The 16,939-nt window shown below is 38.7% G+C and overlaps 2 protein-coding genes across 2 annotated transcripts; both read left to right on the plus strand.

Moving 5' to 3' along the window:
• The first annotated feature begins 3,225 nt into the window (after nucleotides 1-3,225).
• LOC106321863 (Fanconi anemia group I protein homolog) lies at nucleotides 3,226-9,348 on the plus strand. Its single transcript, XM_013760094.1, has 13 exons — nucleotides 3,226-4,278; nucleotides 4,626-4,707; nucleotides 4,800-4,991; nucleotides 5,101-5,165; nucleotides 5,234-5,393; nucleotides 5,587-5,832; nucleotides 5,915-6,031; nucleotides 6,238-6,429; nucleotides 6,522-6,606; nucleotides 6,868-7,781; nucleotides 7,884-8,385; nucleotides 8,458-8,648; nucleotides 8,729-9,348. The coding sequence occupies exons 1-13, from the start codon at nucleotides 3,248-3,250 to the stop codon at nucleotides 9,233-9,235; spliced, it is 4,284 nt and encodes a 1,427-aa protein (XP_013615548.1). The 5' UTR covers nucleotides 3,226-3,247; the 3' UTR covers nucleotides 9,236-9,348.
• Nucleotides 9,349-9,555: 207 nt separating this feature from the next.
• LOC106324446 (protein GAMETE EXPRESSED 2) lies at nucleotides 9,556-15,132 on the plus strand. The gene is made up of 15 exons (XM_013762411.1): nucleotides 9,556-9,952; nucleotides 10,303-10,641; nucleotides 10,840-11,166; nucleotides 11,244-11,518; nucleotides 11,586-11,718; nucleotides 11,801-12,109; nucleotides 12,189-12,313; nucleotides 12,397-12,614; nucleotides 12,688-12,915; nucleotides 13,005-13,234; nucleotides 13,743-13,981; nucleotides 14,065-14,221; nucleotides 14,576-14,724; nucleotides 14,809-14,900; nucleotides 14,986-15,132. The coding sequence occupies exons 1-15, from the start codon at nucleotides 9,556-9,558 to the stop codon at nucleotides 15,065-15,067; spliced, it is 3,300 nt and encodes a 1,099-aa protein (XP_013617865.1). The 3' UTR covers nucleotides 15,068-15,132.
• The last annotated feature ends 1,807 nt before the right edge of the window (nucleotides 15,133-16,939 follow it).

Raw genomic sequence — 16,939 nt, forward strand, 5'->3', positions numbered from 1 at the left:
TGAGATACCAAAGGATGCAAGTAACCAAAAGGTACGAGATACCAAGGGTTGCAAATATCAAAAGGTACGAGGACCAAAAGGAACCAATGACCAAAGGGTGCATCGTGATCCCAAGGATGAAATGTATCGTGATCCAAGATCTGCGATCATGTCGTGATCCAAAAGGTACGAACGTGCCGTGATCCAAGAGGTACTAACGTGTTGTGATCCAAGAGGTACGAACGTATCATTATCCATGGGATGTGAACGGGTCGTGACCGAAAGGGTACGAACGGGTCGGGACTGAAAGGGTACGAACGGAACGGGACCAAAAAGGATACGAGTGATTCGATGGTTAAAATCTAGATGTATCTGGAAACCTCCAAGATCCAACAGGTGCAATATGGACCGTTGATTGTAATCGATGGCCAAGATCTGTTCCGAAAGGATGCTTGGAAGGGATGTGTTCCTTCGCACATGCCAAAAAGGATACGAGTGATTCGATGGTTAAAAGGACACCACATGCATTATGTTGGGCGTGGACCCACATGATGGCAATGGGTTGTCAGTTTGGTCAATACATGAGTGTAAGGAAATAGCGAAGGCCTCCAATGAGAACCGAGGATCCAAGCCGGAAGGACAGGATCCGGGATCAAAGCCTTAAGGGTACGATCCGGTTCATGGTGAGTATGGCTTTAGCCATATGAGGCCGTGGCTTATAGAAGCCACTGAGGCCAATAGGAAGACCTATTCCTGGAGGGAAATAGGCGCAAAGGACCAAGGGTCCAAGGGCGGTTAGCCGGGAGATGGACTGAAGGCTAGAGCAATCCGTACAACATGATTGATGTATGAACCATAATCCATGGTTAGTGGATGGATGGTTCTAGCCGCAAAGTCTAAGTAGGATATCTTACAATCAACTTCGGGTTGGTGAGTAGAATAGGCGCCATATCCCTTATGTAGGGCGTAGACCCACATGATGGCAATGGAAGGCCGGTTATGTCAATACCTGCTAAGTAGACGATGGCTTATCAAGTCTAGTGGTCGGATCATGTTTCATGACGATGTTTCGATGGCCGAGCACTAGTAGGGATAGTCACGTTGCTGGAGTAAGAGTATTGATGTGATGCTTCTAAGATATCAACCTTGGTGTTGATAACTTCGAGATTGACTAAGAGTCATGACGAAGTGTATGGCTAGTACTATGTGTCGTAGACCATAAGTATTGAGCTTAAGTGTGATTGTTCAAGGATAGCCGTGTAAGATCTGATCATGGTTGAGTATGGACGACCTGACCTCTGGATGATGGTTCAAGGTGTCAGAACTAACCTGATTAATGAATGCATCGGTTGGTATGAACACGTCATATCTGTTGTCTGGGTTAATTCCCAAGGCCGGTCAGGCCAGATGATGACTCATCAGTTCCAAGTCATGTGAGGATGGTTGGTTGATTGAATTAGGATCTAATGAGCTTTGTTAGTCCAGAAGATGGACTTGGTACTATTGCGGCAAAAGGATTTCAGATTGTGCATGAGCCGAGAAAGGCCAGATGTATATCCTTATCCTTTCAAAGACTTCTCAAGGGTTATTTATGTCTGTGAGGATGGTTGGTTGAATGACGAAGTACCTAGGGGACACATACTCAATTTGAGCTCCATCGCACTCCGCCGCTTGCTATGTCTCTCTCCACCGCTTGCTTGTTCACTTTCGTGACATGCCGGACACATACTCAATTAAATCATGAGTTACAAAAGGACCTCAAATTGGCAAGTAATCGAAGAATAAAAAGCAGCCCCAGTTTCAGATTCTGGGTCTGAATAAGAATGAAGTGTGTGTTTGGATGAAAGATGACGTATGGAGAAGCTCAGACGTCACCGCTGTTGATCGAAGGGGAGGGACGATCTTCATCTCCTGGTTTCATTTGAATTAGGGTTAGGCACACTTTCAAACGACATTGATGGTATGAAAGAACGCAAAATATTTTTTTTAGGTCTAGGAAGAACACGAACCGTAGTTTCGACGTGAAGGTGATGAAGATTGAAAGGGCTCTCATGTTTTGGGCTTCAATTCTTATTATTATTCCTCGATGCACGACTTATCTACGTGGAATCTGACGTGGCACAACATGAGAGAAGAAAACCTTGTTTTATAGTAATATACTAGGGTAAACCCGTCCTACCGGCGCGGGCGGATGTATAAATAATATTAATTTTGTATGAGTATTTATAAATGTAAATATAATTTCCTAACATTAAATTTTACTATTTCATAAGTAACGGTTAATGGTTAGATGAACCGCAGACACTCTATATACCGTGGCATGTGTCTATTGGCTATGGGTGAAAACCAAATCGTTCCTTCTTCGACCATAAAACCAATACTATAAATAATTAAATATGATTCATGTCTCATCTAATCGAAAAATGTATCACGTTTTCAGCTCCATATTCTAATTTGAAGAAGCATGGTGGCTCTGATACTGGTTTTAGCCAGACTTACCATTACCAAGATGGTCCTGTCCAGCGTCTCCTAAAAGTAAACGACTCTTGAACCTGGTAAATAAGGCAGACTCCTCCTTGAACCCCACCACTTCAGAAGCGTAAGCAGAAGACTCTCGCAAGTGGCTGATGTATATATAATTGGCAGTTCTGATTACAAATGCAACTAAACTAACCAAATTAGAATACAACTGATGCTGCACAGAGGAACTTTTTAGAGAAGGAGCTGATTTAATATTCTTACATTTACTCGAATAATTACATTGTAGTAAAAAAACATTCCTTATCAAAATTGATATGAAACAAAAGAAATAAATATTCATTTTTATTCCTTTTATTTTGTTCATGTTCATTCATTTCCTACTCATTCATATTCTTATTTTAATGGCCACCAGTTAAAGCCAAAATATATGTTTTTTTCAAACAAAAGTATATGTTATTGATCAATAGTATTAAAGTATTTGTCAAAATCATTAATACTCATTTTATAATTTCTATATAATTTTTAAAATATAGTGTTTTTTTAATCATTCGAATTTATTCATGAGTGTGATTTCATAAAATTTTAGTAAACTTAAAAATATTTTATATATTAAAATACAAAAATATAAATTCGAAGATGATTGGCAATACAGTCCCGATTCTTTAGGCTTTTAAGCCCATAGAAACTAAGGCCCAGACAATTTTTCCCGCGTAAAGGCAAATGAAAACCTAAAACTATCTTCCCTCAGAAGTTTCGAAACCTCCACTCATCCCGCCGGGGGAAAAAAATGACCGTCGCCGCCGAAGAACCGTCGCACCATGCTCAGAAGCCTCTCACCGATAACGACATCATCCGCTTAGCCCAGTACCACCACTGCCAAACCAGCCTCTCCCTCCCTCCCTACCTCCTCTCTCCGACCTCCCACGATCCTCTCCTCGCCTACCTCAAATCCCGCTCCTCTCTACCTTCCCCGTCGAAGCCCGTTTCAGAGTACGCGATCGCTCTCCTATCGCTAATCTCTCTATCCCCGACTACTCCGTCTCTCTCCTCCCTCCTCGCATCTCTTCTCATCTCCTACACTCAGATCTTCTCCGAAATCCCGAGCGATTCGGATTCCCTCAAGACGATTCAGCTCTTCGGGACTCTCTTACGGTACCTACACGTCAAGGAGATCAAATCCGTCGTCGATTCGATCTTATCCGGTGTGTCTAGAGTTATCTCTGTTGATGACGCCCAGCTGTTTGATCTATTGCCTGTGTGCTTTGATTTGTTGCGTAGAGAAGCTAAGGCTAGCGAGATAGATTACGTTAATTCGGCTATAGATCGTGTTCTCACCTGTGAATGGGAGAAAGGGTTTCTGACGAAAATGGTATCTCTTGCTAAGGAGTTAACTTTTCTTGATAAGGGGAGAAAGAGTGAGTTGCTGGAGAAAGTGTTTTTGGGTGTCAAGTGTATAGACTTGCAGGACTTGCCTTCACTTGTGTATCAGTTACTTGTTCTTGCTTCCAAAGGTTTTTGCAAGAGGGAGGTGATTGGAGGAGTTGTTTGCTTTTTTGGGTCCAAAACTGAGAGTAGAGTAGCGTCTGTTCTTAGGCAGATCGAGGGGACTGTTCTTCTCCATGTGAATTTCGCAGTGAAGCAGGATCCTTCGCTGGGGCAGGAGGTTGTGGCGTTGGTTAAGTCTGATCTCAGGGCTTTTAATCATTTTACTGTCGCGGTTCTGTTTTCGGTTGCTAGGGTCAGAAAGTTCGGTGAGAATTCTTTGGGGGTATTGAGAACGGCTTTGCTTAGTGCGTACAACGATTACAGACTCTCCAAGTAAGTAGTGAAAAAATTTCTTACTTGTTTTGGATTTTCATGCGATCTTCCTGGAACTGGTTATTTCTTGATGTTTATGTTAAAAAAGAATGCACCCATTTAGGTGAACTCTCCTTTGCTTTATTGTTCATGTGTCTAGAAGAAAACAATTTACATTTCCTTTCACCTTTGGTAAAAACAAGTTCAAATAACTCACGTAATGGCTTACCATGGAAACTCAATCAGAATGAAAAATGCATGAGGATTATTTTATTTTACTTACGTCTTAGGCTGTAGGAAACACTTCTGTGACGTTTCACCATGTAGGGTACACTTTACCATTTCTTCTTTTTGCCGATGATATACAGAGATTGCAAGTGGCTACCTGATGAGCTGAAGGAAGAGAGTTTACTGCATGCCAAATTGGTTGAAAAATCTTTGCTAAGAGCGGTATTTTCCTCTACCTTTTTTTTGCTTTTGAGCTTTTAGTCCTGTGTATCATACGAGAAGATTAAGAAATATGTTTTCTTATATTTTATTAGGTTAGTGAGTGCAAATATGGGAGGGAACATGTGTTTCCGAGTGTTATTCAATTTGGCTTTATGTTGCTAGAATCTGTTGAAGAAGGTAGATCCAACGAGTCTGGTGGTTCCAGTGGCGTACTGGGTACTGAAAAGCTTAGTATTCAGATTCTGGGAACCCTATTTGAAGTCCATGATATGACAAGAAACGAGGTTGATAAACCGTTTGATTACTGATGCATTAATTATTCTTAATGCTTTTTTGCCTGACATTCAAACTTTTATGCTAGAAACTTTGTTAAGTGACATTCATATTGTGCAGATAATTGAGCAATGCAAGTTTCGCATTCTTTCTTTGAAATGCGCAAAGAGCAAGCCGATATTAAGGTCAGTAACGCTTAATTGGTTATTGTTGTCAACCATTTTTACATGTGCTGAGAAGGTGGAGTTTGTAGGTTGTTGGGGTTTCTTGTCCAGAGATACTCACTTATCATGTTGGAATATGTCCATCATCTCAAAGAATTGTTGGATTATTTCACTCTCATGGAGGGAAATATTAGCTGTTTTCTGGTTTCTGCTGTTATCCCGCTCATCAAATTCAGCCGTGATCTGCAGGTAAAAGTATACGTGTTGCACATCCTCTTTTGTTCTACTTTCTTCTGCACATCTGTTGCTGCTTGGAGTGTTTCAGCTGGTGAAACTGAAATTACTCGTCTATTTGTATTCATTTTTTCTGATCTACGAAATTTGGAAAAGTAAACGAGCTTTTACGCCAAAACCTCGGATTAAATTTAAATTGGTGATGCAGGATTATACCATCCTGGTGATTCGGAAGGCTATGTTTAGACGTGAAGATACAGTTCGTGTATCAGCGACGAAGGTAATAATTGAACTTATACTTGCAGAGAAACAAGCTAAGGAAGACAGCTCATTTACTCTCCAAGACTCATCAAGCCAAGCCAGTTCTAGTCAGCACACTGAAGTGAGCTGCACTGTGAGGGGAAACCTCTTTACTGAACTGAATGGGTTGCTTCAAAGATGTCTTTACCAACAGGTGTCTTTTCCGTCCTTGATCATGGAAAATTTATTTCAAGAATTTGTAGATCGTCTTAGAGCTCTTTCGTATTTATATCCAGGCAAAGGTGAAAGAAGTAGTTTATGATGGGCTGGTGAAGTTAGTCCTGATTGATCCATCAAGTGGAGCACATGTATTGGACTTTCTTATGCCTCACTTTCTTCGTTTCTTCAGACAGGTAACTGTCAAATGCTACATCCTCTCTCCACCCTGATAATAGCTTTTCCGTCTGGCTTGTTAGAAGAGTGAAAAGTTGCTATATTTTTGAACTTCTCTGGGACCTTGAATTTCTTTACAGGATTGAGCTGTTGCCAAAATTTTAAACTTTTTTGTTGATAGACACATTTTCATGCACGCCTTGACAACTTATGATTATACTGGCAGGACACAGATTTTCAGCTTGGAATCACTTCATGCATTAAAGTAGAAGGTGGAAAATTTATTATTGAAGAGCCCTTGGATAGGCTTCTCTTTTGTATCTCTTGGATTTTACTCCTTCAACCGCACAACAACTCTGATCGGCCTTCTGATGCCACCTGGCCATGTTTTGGTTTCGCACTTACTCAAGAAAATGAGGTACTGGGAGCAGAACTGGTCTTATGTTACCTAATAATGCGTAACTTTAAATAATAATGTGTTCGTTACATTTAAATTCCCAATGTGAGCAGCAGGCAGGAAGAAATGTATCTCATGAAGTGTACTCCAGTACTTTGTTGAAGGTCCGAAACTTTCTACTAGGCAAAAAATTAGGAGGTATGTGACAAATGATCTTTGTTGAAAAATCATTGACTATTCTTTTCATTTTGATCTGGTTAGGTTACCTGAACACGTTGGTCTGCTGTTACTTTTGTTAACCTTCATTTCTGGTTCATATAGGTTGCGTTACTTAGACTAGAAACTAAATAAAATCTGGAGATGGTGAGTGTTAAAAACTGATAGGAGCATCTCAGTTTTTAAATTGTTCTGTTTATTTTAAGTACTTGAGCTGCTGATGATCTTGTTTACATTTTACAGATATTGTTGGGCTGTCTCAGGATACAGTTTCCGCATCTCTAGAAGAAGATAAAAGAAAATCCTATTGTCTGATTATATTGGGCATCGTTCAAGTGCTGCAAAATTATATCATAACGGATCTAGAGAAACAGCCAGAAGGAAAGAAAGGTGAAATTGAAAAGGATATTGTTGATTTGGTTGATCTTTATGAATCACTGGAAAAGGAGGCGGGGAAATCAAAACAGAGCAATATCGGCAAGAGAGTACGATTCAGCTCTCGTAGTAAATCTGATGATACTGATGTGGGATTCGCAAGTATCAACGAAGAGCGAGAACAAGTTCCCTTTTTGTCTACTTCAAGTATCTACCAGCTATTTCTAATCGCCTTCAAACTCCATAGCAGCAAATCAGCATGTAATCTTTCAGGTTCGCAGGATCACAGCCAGTCATCATCAGCCAAGACAGAGAAGTCAATATCTGGAGTTTTGTCTTTCACTTTGCATGTTTGTGTTGGACACATAAGATCATCTCTTTGCATGAAGGAGGAAAATCCACTTAAACCGTTGGTCTATGGTGACATGATAGTTCTGGGCCCTCCACTGATGAGAGTAGTTTACCTGCTAAAGCCAGGACCACTTGTAGTAACCGGACAGATGAATAAAGGAAGGAAAGATGCTGAAGGAAGAAAACAGTGTCTACATCTGGCCTTGCTTAGCTTGAAAGAGCTGCTCAGTATATATTCAAATGGATCTGGCTTGACTGGGTTGCTTGAGGATTTGTTGGCAGTGCCTGCATCCGATGATGCTATTTTAGAAGAGTGCAGCGAAGCTTCAAAAATTGAAGATCCACTTGTAAAGAACATCGAAATTTTCATGGAAAAAGTCATGAAGCCCATGATCACAGACCTTATCGCCCAAAACTCTAACGATATAGAGGTGAGTTCCTTCAACTTCAAAATAAAATGACTTTAGTTTCTCTTTAGCACATTCTTTTACGTACAGGAAGCTAATACTATAATATTCACATGCGCTGTTCAGATTCTTTGCGACATAGTGTTGATGCTTGGGAGCACTCTACCTGACAAATTCAAACAACGGCATGGATCATGGGCTCATGAAATCTTCAGAAGCTGTGAAACATCTAACACCACTGTTGCAAAGAGCGTTTTAAAGCTTGCCATCTCTTTTACCACATCTCCTGGTGATCTCTCCATAGCCGTGGAAGTGGCTAAGGAGTTGCAAAATGTCATCGGTTTAGACAAATCTGATACATCACAAGTCTCCGAATCATACATGATCGTAAACCAGTCGACAAGTGCTTCAATAACTTCTTGCATACTGCAATTAGTTGATTCAGCGATAGGTGACATGGATTGGGGCACAAAGAAGCTAAAGAATTTGTATGTGGCCTCTCAGAAGAACATCCATCTCAACCATGATGATGAGAGTACACTTGGACTGGCTCTCGAAGAAGCCCTTTACGCAATGGCTGAGTCAACAGTCAGGATACTCTCTTCCTTTGTTTTGATGAACCTCAAAGGTGAGAAATTTTGTCTTATCTGCTTACCTCTAACAAAGCTAGTTAATGAACATGTGCTTTCATGATCTGCAGACTCGCAAGCAGCACAGTTTCTCAGATTGGCTGTTAAGTTTTACAAACAATTAGCACAGATTGTGAAACAGAGGATTGCTCCCAAGGGTTGCAAGCAAACTCTTCCCAGCCTTAAGTTTCAAAAACTCGTTGAACTAACTTGCAAGAGCCTCACAGTTCCTTTATACCCCTTTTTAGCTGAAATGCAAAAGGTAAAAGATTGATATTGTTTCTTCGTTATGGATGTAATGATCCATAATCTTTAACGTGAGAGCCTTCTACCAAATTGCAGGAACAACAGGAAAGTGTGAGTTCCAATTCCAAGGGTATAATCAACAAGATCAAACAGGAGAACAAATGCATCCCTGATTTGGTATTCCAGATAGAAGACTATGAAAGATACTTAATACAGCTGAGCAAAGTTACTAAATTGAATTTGCTGAGGCATGCCAAGCGCAGCACTGCTAGAGACTTCAAGATAATTGAAGATGCAGAAGCTCCTGCTGGTGGTGAAGATGGAGGAAACCAAGAAGAAACAGAGACACAGAACAACAACGTTGGTGGTAATGAGGATGGTTTGGGAGAAGAGTCGGAAGATGATCCGGAACAAGCATCACGGGACTTAGATTCTGATAAAGCCATAGCAGCAGAAGAGAATGATGAAGACCAAGAAGAAGAAAAAGAAGGAGAAGAAGATGATGAAGCTGAAGAAGAAGGAAGTGGCTTAAGTCGTCCTAAAAAGATAGCAAAGAAGAGTTTGGTCGTGGAAGATTCTGATGAAGATTCTGTAACATTTTAGGTTCATGTTTGTAAATAAAAACTTGGAAACTCAGAGATGGTAGCTCTCCTTCATCCATGGCCGTTTATACTAGCGCAGGCCTTGATGTTTTATGGCTGCTAGTGTGCACTGCATGTCGTTTATATTTCTTATTCAAAACCGATAAAAATTAAAATCGGTTTAAAGTCGTTCCTCCACGACCCGTCTTAAACCGCAAAAATATTAAATCAAACGGCTGATATTGCATCAATGACACGTGTTCTCATCTTTCAACCGATCAAATTCTCCAACACAGTAGCAGTTGGCGCCTTCTTCATCAATCGTCACCGTTTCTCTCAACAATGGCGATCAAAGTCGCTTCACTCTTGTCTCTCTTCTTACTCACTCCATCCTTAAGCGTAGATGAATCTGGCCTCCCGAAGTTTTCTTTCAGTTGGTCGGACGACAAGAACAAGTTTAAATCTGGTGAAATCGCCAGAATCTCGATCAAAGTTCTTGGAAACTTCGAAACCAATGGGAACGCTTCGTTAGGACAGGGAGCGTTTAAGCCGACACTTACTGTCAACGGCAAAACTGGGAACAGTACGTACATTTCTGGTGTTTCTCTGGATCTTGGTGCCGATATTAGCACGTGGAAGATTTCTTTTATTCCCATCGTTGTTGGGGTTCTCAACATCGTTATAGATGATGAAACTTTCAAAGTCCTAGATTCGTCGTTACATTTTGAAGTCGAACCAGGTTCGGTTTCTTGAATTGTTTCTGATGTTCTTCAACCTGTTATGTTGCATGGTTAAGTTGTTTAGTATTATGGGTACATGGCCGATTCTGAGATTTATGGGACCTGAAAATTTATACATACTATTAATTAATTAAAATTTTGGGGTCTAGACGAATGTTTCACCAGCCATGTCTGGTTACTGATTAGTATTGTGTTTTATAATATTAATAATCAATTAATTTTTGGGAGTCAGAAGCGAATGTTTCATCCTGCTATGTTAAGTACTGACTCTGTCTTTGTCTGGATAGTTATGATGTTCCTTATGCTGTTCTTCTGATTAGTATTGTGTTTCTCTTACTCCTTTGTGTAGGGTTAATGCACCCATATGTCTCTGTTGTTTCATGGATGGGTCTTAACAACGTGTTTGAAGCTGGGACGAATGCATCCATCTTGATTCTTCCATTGGATGCATTTGGAAACAACATCTCCTTTTCCGGGAAGGAGATGGAGCTGCAGGGGTTTTCCTTGTCCCTTCAGAATGAAAACGGTTCATTTGCTACCATTTTTAATACAACACACATCAGATGGATGGAGTCTGGTTATATTTCCATTGAGTTTGTTCTTGTCACCGCTGGAAAATTCTTACTGCTTGTGGAGAAAGAAAGCCAAACCCTGAACGGTGTTCCACTACCTCTTGAGGTTAATTCAGGTGTGATATTGATTATTTTTCCATAAAACTTTTAGTTCCTTAAACAATTTAGTAAGAATTTTAGTTAAAATTTAGGGGTCTATGTTTATATATCAATTGGAAAATTTTTGATGGCCGCCAATGTTTCACTCGGCTGTGCCCAGGATCAGCTCTGCGTAGTTGATCAATCTTTTTCTATACTTGTTGTTTTTTGAGTAGGGCCTCTAGATGTTTCAAACTGTGTGAGCATATGGAAGTCAGATCTAAACACATGGCAGATATTTTCCAAAATGGAGATCATGTTACACCAGAGAGACCGGTTCGGAAACCTAGTATCTGGATTTTACGAGTTTGATGCTGATGTGGTGGGGAAAGAGACTGGCTTATCCATACCAGTAGCAGATTTCCAGTTTGAGTATGTGGATCCAGGGATCCAGTTGATGTCTTTCACCTTGTCTGAGCCAGGAAGCTTCTTGATCACTCTTTCTGATATGGAGCACAATAAGAGCATCTCTAGTATGCCTTATGAGTATACAGTCTATATAGGTCAGTGTTTGCCAAAACCTTCTCCATGGGAACAAGTTTGGTGAATGTTTCTCTCCTCTCATTTATTTTCTTGACAGGCTATTGTGATGGAGCAAGAAGTATTGTAAATGGTTCAGGGCTCAATGCTTCTATTGCTGGAGAGCCTCTTGGCTTTTTTATATACCTGAAAGATGCTTATGGTTATCCCTCATCAGTCCAAGTGGATATACTTCAGGTTAGAATCATACAAGAGGCTGATTCCTCGTATGTTTTGCCAACCATAAAGCCAAGAGAGACCCTCAATGGTACAAAAGTATCAAGTTACAGAGCTGCTACACCGTTGTATGAGAAACACGGCGGAGAAGTAAGTAGTGTATCTGCATAAGTTCTTGTACATAACCCATAACACCTGGTGACTTAAGGAGGTTTCCTTCTTGCAGGCCTTACTTAATCAGGCAAGCGTCTTTGATGTAACTTATACTCCAAGACAGAGTGGAGTTTATAAAATCTTTATATCCTCTGGGAACATAGTCCTCAATGGAGGCCAACCTTTCATCAAGGAAGTTAAAGCAGGTATGATCAGGCTCCATTACCGCAATTTCGACAAGTTATATACTTCTCATTTGTGATCAGCACACTCTCTGCTTTCTCTTAGGTGAAGTGAATGTGGCATCTTGCATTGTAACCCAATTCAATGCAAAAGTGCCAAAGGAAATCAAGAATGATATTGTGGTCTTACTAGTGGACATCTTCAACAATCCTGTGCCTTCACAGCCATCTCGGTTAAACCTTGAGATAACCTCAACTAACACATCAAGTTTCACTACATGGAACTTTGTCGATAACACTGATGGGACATATATTGGTAGCTATCTAGCCATGGATGTCGGTACTTTCCGGATGTGTGTAACCTTTGACGATAAACATATCCAACCTTGCCCCTTTGACGTCAATGTGTACAGCAGTAAGTCCTTTTACTTATCATTTATTTTCCCATTTACATCTATCATATGTCTTTGAGATTCTCTCCCATGACTACTTAGGTGGATACTTTCCAAAGGCCTATGATGATGAAGTCAACGTGTGGGAAGATGAGTCTATCTCTTTCTATCCTCTGGAAAACGACTACGTTGCTGGTGACAATGCGAGCCTTGTTGGTTTTTCACAAGTGAGCATCTCTTTCTATGTTTTGGCAGATTGTGACATTCTCTTGTCTTTTGACTTAAACTGTTGTTGTCTGGATATTATTAGCCAGATCATGGTTCTCTTCTGAGAGATGGGAACCTTCTTAGATACACACCGATCAAGGACTTCTCTGGAAACGACTCCTTTCTTTACACAATAGTCGATATCAATGGAAACTTAGGCATAGCTACAGTTTACATCATCATCCTCACTGCTCCTCCTCAGTTTGTATCCTTTTCTGGAGGATTACAAGCAACTGAAGATGTAATTAGTCCTAGATCAGGGCAAGTACTATCTATTCTCTTTAATTCTCACTTCAGGTATAATAATCTTATTCTTGAATGTTTATTATTACAGTGGCTTCTCTGGTCTGGAGATAAGCTACTCAGACAAGCTGGAGAACATTTCAGTCGCTGTACAAGCATTTTCCGGATCGGTTATTTTGTCTCCAATGCTGATGCAGTTCAGGTTGCCTGGTAGTGGAAGACTCTCAGTTAGAAATGGTGGTGAAGATGGAAGGCTTTTGATCTTAGAAGGACAAATAGGAGTTATCAATCCTGCACTTCACTCAATACAATATCTAGGGTATATATGTTATCCCAGATCCTCTTACTTGCGTCACAAGTTTCAAACTTCTCCCTAGGTTGAACTTTGTTTGTTTTCTTTGGCCTCAGGAACGAGAACTTTTCTGGTGTTGATTCTCTTCGGCTTACTACAAGGAACAAGAATGGGATTAATCAACTAGATGTTCCTGTCTTTGTGGAACCTGTGAATGATCCACCGTTTATAAATGTTCCTCACTATATAATGCTTGAGAGTAATGGGACAGAGTCGCTTATCTTCCACAAGGAAACAGACAAGTTCAACTTCTCAGTTGGAGATCCAGATCTTGCTGGTTTCCCTGGTAATGTTAACAACAACACAACTTCACTCTTGTTCACTTTAAGATGCCCGAGATTTTAGGAATTATAGGCGATTTAGTAAAAAAATTAATATTTTAAAAAATTTGGAGCTTATTGGCGAAATTTGTTAAAGATTTTAATTATTATCTTAAAACAAATTTGAAGGGTTATGTTTATGTAAATGATTTCTTTAAAATTGGAGGCCATATGCGAATGTTTCATTTGCCTATACCGACCGACAATCTATTTTTGATTGATGAAAGAAAAATGTTTACGTAAATTATTATTATTTTTTTTTGATCAACTACGTAAATTATTTCTTAAAACCAACTCCTAGACTCCCAGATTTAAGGAAATATAGGCAATTTAGTAAAGATTTTAATAATATTTTTTTTTAAAAAAATTGGAGACTTTATGTTCACGTAAATTATTTTTAAAATTTTGGGGTTATAGGAGAATGTTTCACTTGCATATACCGACTGACAGTATATTTTTGACAATATATTTCAGGTGGTGAATCTCATTTCTTAGTAACGTTCTCGGTGGAGGTTACTGACGGCTTTCTTCGGACAAACTTACCGTCCGAGCTTATAAACTCAACCGAGCTAAAGTTCAAAAACATATTCAGGTGGCAGCCAATTCAGACTTACGCTTCCATTTCTAAACACGTGAATGTCAAAGCCAGTGGGATCAGGTTTCGTGGAACGATAAAGCAATGCAACGACCTAATGGAACGGCTTCTTCATCACGTAAAACTCAATCATCTATCTTTTAGTTAGTTTGAATGTTTTTTCTGGGGTGTCTTGATATCTTTATTACAAATGCCGTGTAGGGAGGCGAGAACGGGGCTATCTTGACCTTGAAAATGAGTGACATGGGGAATTACGGGTGCTTTCTTGATTGCGCTGAGAGAATTTCACTGCCTTTACACGCGGTGGCTCGCGTAATCCTTATTAGAAAGAGACCCTTAAGTTCCCTTGCAGCTCATGGTACGTGTATGAAACACTTGGAGTGGTTTTGACTCAGTTTGGTTTACTTGTTTTCTAATCAATTGAATTTGGTTTGGTTTCGATTTGGGTTTCACCTTGATCCAAAATGTTTCAACTTTGTTAAACCTGGTGTTATTGCTTTTATTTAGTCTAAATCGGTTTAGTTTGGTCCTTAAAGAAATTGTTAGGCGGTAATTAGATTATTTCGTTTACAATCGATTTACCATAGGCATACTGAGTTTGGTTTGATTTAAAACCTAATATTGGTTTATCATTGCTGTACGGTTAGACTGGTTTGGTTTTTAGTTTTTATGACCACCTCTAGTTTTAATACCTTTTGTCACTTGGTCGCAGTTTTAGGATCTGTGATTGTGGTGGAGTCTCTAGTGGTATTCTCTCTCGCTAGTATACTTCTGTTCTTCACTTGCAAATGCGCATTTCTTCTCCTACACGAGAGAAGAAGCCAACATAGTGTTCACTTGAATCCGCAGAAACCAACGGTGGTAATTAAACACTCATCTCTCTTGTGTTTTCTTACAGACATTTGTGTCCAAATATAAACAAAATATGTCTCTCTTCTGGACCAGGACAATGCCAAATTGTTAAATGACAATGTTTCAACAAGAATTGTCACTCGTCGTTTCCCGGAGAGTATCTGGAATCGCCATGCACCCAACAGGTACCGTATAATTGTGTAAATATTACACATTGGATAAATAATCTAGAATAAGTAATAGGATTTATGTGTTATTTTGGTGGTAAAGACAAGTCGGCGAAACTTCTGCCACGCAGAACAATGAGTTGCCAGAGATTAACATTGTTCCGTTCGAGCTAGAGAAAGGCTAGAAGTTGATGAATCTGAGCCATCATGATGACATACCCGTGCAACCTAGTGACACATACAATCAAGTAATTCGGATAAAAAAAAATCTCATGAAAGGTGAAAATATATGCAAAAACAAGAAAGCCATATATATATAGGCTATGTCCTCATGATTTTATGTCTATTCTAACATCTCCTTATTTTGTAAGCAGTTCTCATCACAAAACATTTTTTTTTTCCTTTATAAAGTTCCTTAAACCAACCAAACATTGTGTTTCATGCTTTTGTTGTTACGCTCCTTTCTTCTTTGATATTACCAATTTAGTCAGCTCTCAAACTGAACGTAGAAAAGATAAGTTGATAAAATATACATACGACCTCTATAAATTAATAGTCGATAAATTAATAATTTTTATAAATTAATATATTTCGTCAGTCTCAACTTGGGCCGGTTCAAAATTTGACACAAATTAATAAAATAATAAAGGGAGATTTACCAAATATGACTCAAAACTTAATTTTGATTGCAAAAGTATACCCAAACTTGAATTAAATGCAAAACTAACCTAAAAGCTTTGTGAAATTACAGCCAGCCCCTTGTGATAAAAAAAAACATAAGTCATTTTTACGACTATAGCCCCAGTAAGTCGTATGAGTCGTCTGAGATGCTGGAAGTCGTCTGGTGTAGTTGATCTTAAAAATAATTTATAAAAAATTTTAAAAATATTTCGACATATGAAAAATTAAAATCATGTAATTATAAACAGTTTTAAGTAATGTAAATTAAGATATAATAAAATTGAATAGTTTTCAGCATAGATGAGTGAAAGTAGTTAATCATGATATTTTTTAGTTTTATGGTTTGACAACATATGTTGTAGTATTGTATGTATTCTTAGGGTTAGATTTTGGAAAGCTTGAATGTTTTTTTGAAAAATTAATTTTTTACCTATAATTGTTTATTTTTTTGTATAGTAAACACTTTTGAAGTTTATTTTGATTTTATGAAGTGTTTAGTTAGTTAATTAAGTTTAGGGGTTATGTTTAGGGTATAGACGACTAACTTGTAAGTCTGGTGAATAAGTCGTCCAAATATTTCCGCCTAAATTTTTTTTAAAAAATATTTCCCCACTTAAATAATTTAAACCAGACGACTTACAAGGAAGTCTTCTATTTTAGTTTTCCGCTAAAAATATTTTAGTTTCCCGCTAAAAATATTAAAGTCTTCTGGGTGAGTTACAAGTACGTCGTTTAGGAAGTCGTCTGAATCAAAAATATTTAACGTAATTAGATTTTTTTGTCTCCCTATATAAAGAAAAATTTACACATTCTCTCTCCTCCTCTCAAATGGCTGCAACAAAAATGTAATGTTCATCATTCTAAAACTCTTTAACATCTCTCTAATCTCTTTGAACTTATAAACACTAAGGTTTATATCAATTTATTGTTTTTGTCTCATGTCTTTCTCACTAATTTATCTTGTTTTTGGAGGTTTTTCATCACATGATTCTCATCTTTCACTCATTTAAAAGTAGATCTATCAAATTTATATATGTATTTTTGTGTGTTCTATAAAAGTAAATTTATCTAATCTTCCACTCATTTTCTCTGTTTTAAGCCATTTGAGCGTTTTTGGATACGTAGGGTTTTCAGATCTCGATTTGGATATGCAGGTTTTTCAGATCTGGAAGACGTCTGGGACGACTTACCTGTTAGTCGTTTAAAATATAATGCACTAAACGACTTCCAGGAAGTCCAGACGACTTCCTGGAAGTCGTCTGACGGAGTCTTCTCCCATGTCTCTCCCTTTCATAACAGATCTGAGCGTTTTGGTAAGTTTTTATGTCTGATTTTTCTTCATTTGCTAACTTTCTATTGTATAAAGTTCTTAATTT

The sequence above is a fragment of the Brassica oleracea genome, chromosome C2 (assembly GCF_000695525.1).
Source record: "Brassica oleracea var. oleracea cultivar TO1000 chromosome C2, BOL, whole genome shotgun sequence".
Lineage (NCBI taxonomy): Eukaryota > Viridiplantae > Streptophyta > Magnoliopsida > Brassicales > Brassicaceae > Brassica > Brassica oleracea.